Genomic DNA, 6,282 nt, shown 5'->3' with positions numbered 1-6,282 from the left:
AATATGGCGGAATTACAGGCTAACCTAATATTCACGCACGCCGCCAATTTATTGTCAAAAATTTCTCATGCACATGCAACTTGTATGAGATCAACCGAAATTGAACGGCGTGCGTATGAAGCTAACTCAATTTCCAATTTTTGTTCTGCGTGACATTTTGATTTGACGTTTCGCTCAATGAAATCAAATGCAAACGCATGCAAGTCAATTTCGGGTGACGCAAAAAAACGAATTCGACGGCATGCGTACCAAAACGCAAGCCGCGAATATTAGGTTAGCCTGTTAGAGCGCGAAGCTGCCAACTGATAACACCTTGTATGATGCAATACATGTGTGTAGAGCCTATTCAATCGTTATGGGCGAAAAATTTGTGTATTGATTTATGTATGTATTCTTGTAAATATTGGTAATTTTTTGCTTATGTTAAATACAAACTCTAATGAAAAAAGCTTCTTTTGATTCAAAAAAATTTGGTGCTTTTAGTGTGATAAAACGCTTGTTTTCCAAGTTTTTGGTGCTTTTTGAAAATTAAAACTTGGCAACACTGCCCACCAAATCCACCCAAAAAACAATCAGCTGTTTAGCATAAAATGTAAACAAACAAGCAAATGCAACAACAATTTCAAAGAACAAGCAGCAGTGCAGCCAATTGTTTGCCATGTTTAAACAGAGTTGATCTGAAACCCAACGAAAGTTTATTGGCATTTAAACTGCAATCCACAATTAAACTTAAGTGCCATTTAAATATTCATTTGGAATTGGCCCTAAAAGTGGTAATTTTTCGATAGTGTTAAAAAATATCGATAATAGACTGAAATCTAAACCATCGGGAGTGTGACACCCACCTCTAGTTCAACGGCTGCCAGATGAAAATGGAACGAAGCTAGTGAGTCAGCTGTTGATTCAATGGCAAAGCGGCTTTCGGAGTTGTAAGTTTATGTTTTCGTGATTTAATTTCGTTAGAAATTTGTGTGGCAATTGAATTTTTAACGTGGTAAGATGAGTGATAGCGACAGCGACGACTGGTCTGAAGAATGGATCCCTTACAGTCAGCGTAATGAATGGGCAGATGTGACTCCCATTCTACAAGATGACGGCGAGCACCCAGTTGTTGCCATAGCTTACAGCCCCAAATGTAAGCTTTGCAAATCTTAAATATGCTTTGTAAATTATATAAAATTTTGTTTTTATATTCCAGTTCGCGAAGTCTTTGATTACTTTCGCGCCATACTCGCCCATAAAGAAAAATCGCATCGGGCTCTAGAGCTGACAGCAGACGCTCTTCGATTAAATCCAGCAAATTATACAGTTTGGCAATACCGGCGGGATATATTGCGGGCGTTGGATTGTGATTTGTACGAGGAGTTAGACTACCTAGATGAAGTTATACGTGACAACGCGAAGAACTATCAAGTGTGGCACCATCGTCGTGTTATTGTGGAAATGTTAAATGATTCATCCAAAGAACTAGAGTTGACTGAGGTAGCCTTGCAGCGCGACAACAAAAATTACCACGCTTGGCAACATAGACAATGGGCTATAAAGACTTTCGAGTAAGTAAAATTTCAATTCTGTATTTAAAAGTTGGAACTTAATTGCATTTAACTCTGTAGTTTATTCGACAACGAGCTTTCATTTGTAGATCGTCTTATTGCAGAAGATATTCGAAATAATTCCGCGTGGAATCAGCGCTTTTTTGTACTTAAGCATTTTGGATTAACGCCAGAAGTAGTGCAACGTGAAATTCAATACACAATGAATCGCATTCGCGTTGTAAAAAACAACGAAAGTGCCTGGAATTATTTGGGAGGTATTTTAAGGCAAAGTGAAGATGGAATATTGAATCAATACCCTGAGGTTTTAGCATTTTGTGAAGAATTATACACGAGTGGAGTGCGTTCGCCTTATCTCTTAGCTTTCCTGGTTGATTTGTATAGAGAGCAGAGTTTGCAACAAATTGATTCAACTGAATCGGAAGCGCTGTCAAGGAAAGTGTACAGCCTTTGCAGCGACATGTCTAAAAAGCATGACATTGTACGTCGCAAATATTGGCAGTACATTGCGGACCAATTAAAGTCAAAATTATCTGAAAAGTAAACAACCGCATTGCGCTATTATGAGTTTATTTTTAAGCTGGTAATTTTGTTCAAATTTATAATAACATATATTTGTGAAAATACATGAATATTTTAATCCGTTAATTCTTTAGGAATGTGAAAATACCAACATACTTAGCACCCGAAAAAGAATTTTAGTAGTATGTATTATCTTTATGATTGTTATCCACGTTTGCATACATCTATGTTTTTACATACGTATGTACATTCGTCGGCCGCTGTGGTGTAGTGGTAAGCAGTGCGCACTTTCACTCATCAGCACCTGGGTTCAAGCCCCGGTCAAAGCAACATCGCAAAAAATATAGAAAAAGGTTTTTTCTTAACAGCGGTCGTCCCTCGGCAGGCAATGGCAAACCTCAGAGTGTATTTCTGCCATAAAAATACAATCGCCGTTCGGAGTCGGCGAAAAACTGTAGGTCCCTCACCTTTGTGTGATAACATCAAAGCGCACACCACAAATCGGAGGAGAAGCTCGGCCAAACACTAACATATGTGTAAGCGCCAATCTATTATTATTATTATGTACATTTGTATATGATTTCATACCGGTATAGCGTTAATCACAGTATATATAGTAATAAACCTTTTCGCAGTTTTTCACCATTTGGTCCCCGAGGAGTACTTTTGGGTGTGTGCTGCGTTTTCGTTCTGCGTGCACGACAACACTTACTGTGGGGAATTTCGCCTAATGATTAGAAAAGTTCTTTTCGAGGATGAAATATACATAATTATGTGTTATTTATGAACAACATGTAGGTTAAGTATAATATTCATCTTTAATGTATGCTGATATTCATGCTTAATGAAGAATAATATCAGTAGTTAAGTACATAATTAACCCTTGTGTTTTATAAACTGGAAAACTCAAATCGCAATTAAAGCACTGAATTTTTATGGAAAAAGTAAATTTTGTGAATTTATCAAGCAAAATTCTAAATTTCCGAATATATTTAAGGATTATATAGTTATACAGATCCCAATGCCTGCCAGCGCATCCGCCCAGACAGTTCATTAAGCACACCCAAGTTTGAGGGATCTACAAGTTATAAGCGTTTTCAGCATTTAACAGTTCATTATCAAGTACGGTGTAATATAAAGAGTTATACACTGATCTATGATAATCTGTACTAGTATCTATAATAATAGACAATGATTTGCAATGTTTTTAAACTTTTGCACACAATTTCGGTCATTTTACACAGTCATGACTTGTGCCACTCTGCCATAGTACGGTTGTTCCCTTTCATACCACAGTAATTTTGTATACAACTCTGAATGAACAAAAGGCATGCTCCTTCTTATTATCAACCCTGATCAGATTTTACCCCCGAGGAGTACTCAAAAAGGTTTATTACTAGTTGCGTTCCCCAACTTTTCTGGGCTAAAACCACGATTGAGAGAATACAAAGGTTGCGCCGATCTCGGACCGCTATTCCTCTCTTAATGAATTTGACAGAATCGTTGTTTGCATGACGTCACACTTGTGCAACTTGTTTACGTTTCCCTTGCTTGCAACATTTTTTCTTCTTCCATTCTTGCTCACATTTTGGAATTTCTCTCTCGCAATTGCACCAGTGTGACGTCACACAAAAGTTATTCTCCAAAATCCTCTCTGATCGGCGCAATCCTATATTCTATCATTCTTGGGCTAAAACCTGTAAAACTGTCAAAAGGCAATAGAAGCCAGAGAGCCGAGTACGGGAACGTTTTCTGGCAAATTCCTGTAAATTCTTGCAACTTCTTGCGAGTTAGGGAACGCAACTACTGTATATACTGTGGCGTTCATTAATGACTTGTAAATTTGTGTCGGGGAATCTCGTGATAAAAATCCAACCACTTATTCGCTTGTATGCTCTCATTGCGAAGTTGTAAACATGTCTGTACATTAGGGTGGTCCAAAAATGCACGTGAAAAAGTAAAGTCTGAATTGTTATGCTCTCACCCCCTAGGATTGTTCTATACCGAAAAAAAGTATACCCTTATTTTTTTTATTTTGAAATCAAAAAATATTTAGAGGTCGCTCAAAGCGCCCAAAGTTTTCGATGTATTTTATATAGGGAAAAAACCACTTTCCGTAGAAATGGTATATAATAGTTAAAAATCAATATTTTTCTACCAGAAAACTCTGTTTATCTGCAGGAGATTCCCAATAATTTATTATTTATTAAACCATATTTTCTTCTCAACTATAATTTTTAGGTCCGCCAAAAACCCCGAAAAATGCAATGGGGCGACCAATAAAAAACGGTTAGTATCAAAAATGGTTAAATAAACAATTGGGTAATATTATTGAATGTCTTCTGAAGAAAGCCAGAGTTTTTCCATATAAAAATACATGAAAAACTTTGAGCGCTTTGAGCGACCTATAAATATTTTTTGATTTCAAAAAAAAAAAAAAAATAAGGGTATGCTTTTTTCGATATAGAACAATCCTAGGGGGTGAGAGCATTACAATTCCGACTTTACAAGAGCGTTGCAAAACTTCAAAGAACTACTGCCGTGTGCGGTACGAAAGATTTCTGTACAATACGTGGCGTTGCTCTTACCGTCATTCACTTTTCTCTTGGTAAGTATACTTCGGTCTTCCAGGCTGAGGTATTTGCAATACTCAAGGATATGGACTACATGGTGGAAAATATGTGGAGCTGAAGCAGTTTACGTGACGGCCAAGCTGCACTTAACACACTACTTACTTCCAGACTCTGAGTGCCAGTTCAATCGGGAGTACCTCCTATCGTCTATAACTATAATATTTATCACGAATTTCAATTTTCGTTTTTGCGCATATCGAAATTTCTTTTTAATTTTGTAAAAATTTTTGTGCAGTAAATAAATGGACTAGGTATGGCAGCACGAAATGTCACAATCTGCTTAATTGTCAGGTAGTTAATATGGCGCCCGAAAAGTGACAATGAAACTACCTTCTTTTTTGTATCTTGATTACATATATCTAAAAATGTATTGCAAAAGCTGTCTAAAAAATAATATACATATATAAGTATATAAGAATATTTTTGATTTGATTATTGAAAAAGTTGTGATCGCGAGAGATCGGGCTATTCTAATACGTACTTCAAGTATTCCAAAAGAAAGTGTACAGATTCGTCCAAGTTATGTTGTAATTCACGATTGAATAGCGCGATAAAATAATAACAGTGCTGTGTGGAAAGCTTACACAGGGCAACACTGATTTTGTTGCGGCAAATGTTAAAGCTGTTTTGGATAGACTTTCTTGAACTGATTACGAATCCGTAAGTATAAAGTACATTAAGGCGTATCACGAAAAAAAGATTAGCGTGTGTTAGTTTTATTTGAATACTAATGTCTGTAATTTTGGGTGTAAATTTTTTTTTATTCAACCGCTAATAACCGTTAAATCGCTAAATTTTTGGAAAATGGGCGTATCGACGCCCACTTATGATTACATCTTTGTATCTTAGGGTTGCCAGATTTTTTGCGCAAAATCAGTACCTTAGGCTTTTTCATGCTATAAAAATCAGTTCTTTTCAGTACACTTTTAGTCAAAGCAAAATTGTGAATGTAAGAACAGAAAATACTCTAAAACTAGAGTACTTGTTTTTAACAATATTTTGGTATATAAATAAAATATATTTAATAAAAAATACAAATTTTATTCATTTTGACATGAGTGTACACATTCACATGTATTCTAAAATATCCCTATAATATCACGGTACACTGGAGTTAATAAATTATTTAATACTTTTTTAACCGACTTCAAAAAAAGGAGGAGGTTATCAATTCGCCGGAATATTTTCTTTTATGTGTGTTACCGCAAAACTTTGGATCACGTTAAACGATTTCGATAATTCTTTTTTCGTCGGAAATGTGGATCATTTGATCATCTATACATAGTATAAAGGAAAGTCGAGATTTTTTGTACGCGGTAATCTCGAAAACTACTGAACGGATTTTGACGAGATTTTCTCTAATATACTCTGCATCGACAGGATTTAGAATTTTAATAGGGTTGCCTCCTGTCTAAAACACTATAAGATCCGCACCGTTCGTTGGATTACAAAAGATGAGGTGTCAAATGAAAGGGATTGGCCTCTAGAAATGCAGTAATATTTTTTTTAATAGGGTTGCCACCTATTAATAAAATTACCATATTCAATCACATTAAGCGTAGGCATCAGTTCTG

The 6,282-nt window shown here is 36.0% G+C and overlaps 1 protein-coding gene across 1 annotated transcript; it reads left to right on the top strand.

Moving 5' to 3' along the window:
* Window positions 1-849: 849 nt before the first annotated feature.
* LOC118755221 (protein farnesyltransferase/geranylgeranyltransferase type-1 subunit alpha-like) lies at window positions 850-2,201 on the top strand. The gene is made up of 3 exons (XM_036490068.1): window positions 850-1,135; window positions 1,199-1,553; window positions 1,614-2,201. The coding sequence occupies exons 1-3, from the start codon at window positions 1,000-1,002 to the stop codon at window positions 2,095-2,097; spliced, it is 975 nt and encodes a 324-aa protein (XP_036345961.1). The 5' UTR covers window positions 850-999; the 3' UTR covers window positions 2,098-2,201.
* The last annotated feature ends 4,081 nt before the right edge of the window (window positions 2,202-6,282 follow it).

The sequence above is a fragment of the Rhagoletis pomonella genome, unplaced genomic scaffold (genome assembly GCF_013731165.1).
Source record: "Rhagoletis pomonella isolate Grant_MI unplaced genomic scaffold, Rhpom_1.0 Rhpom_scaffold_05653, whole genome shotgun sequence".
NCBI lineage: Eukaryota > Metazoa > Arthropoda > Insecta > Diptera > Tephritidae > Rhagoletis > Rhagoletis pomonella.
Note: the sequence above shows the minus strand (reverse complement) of the source record. Positions and strands in the feature narration are given on the sequence as shown.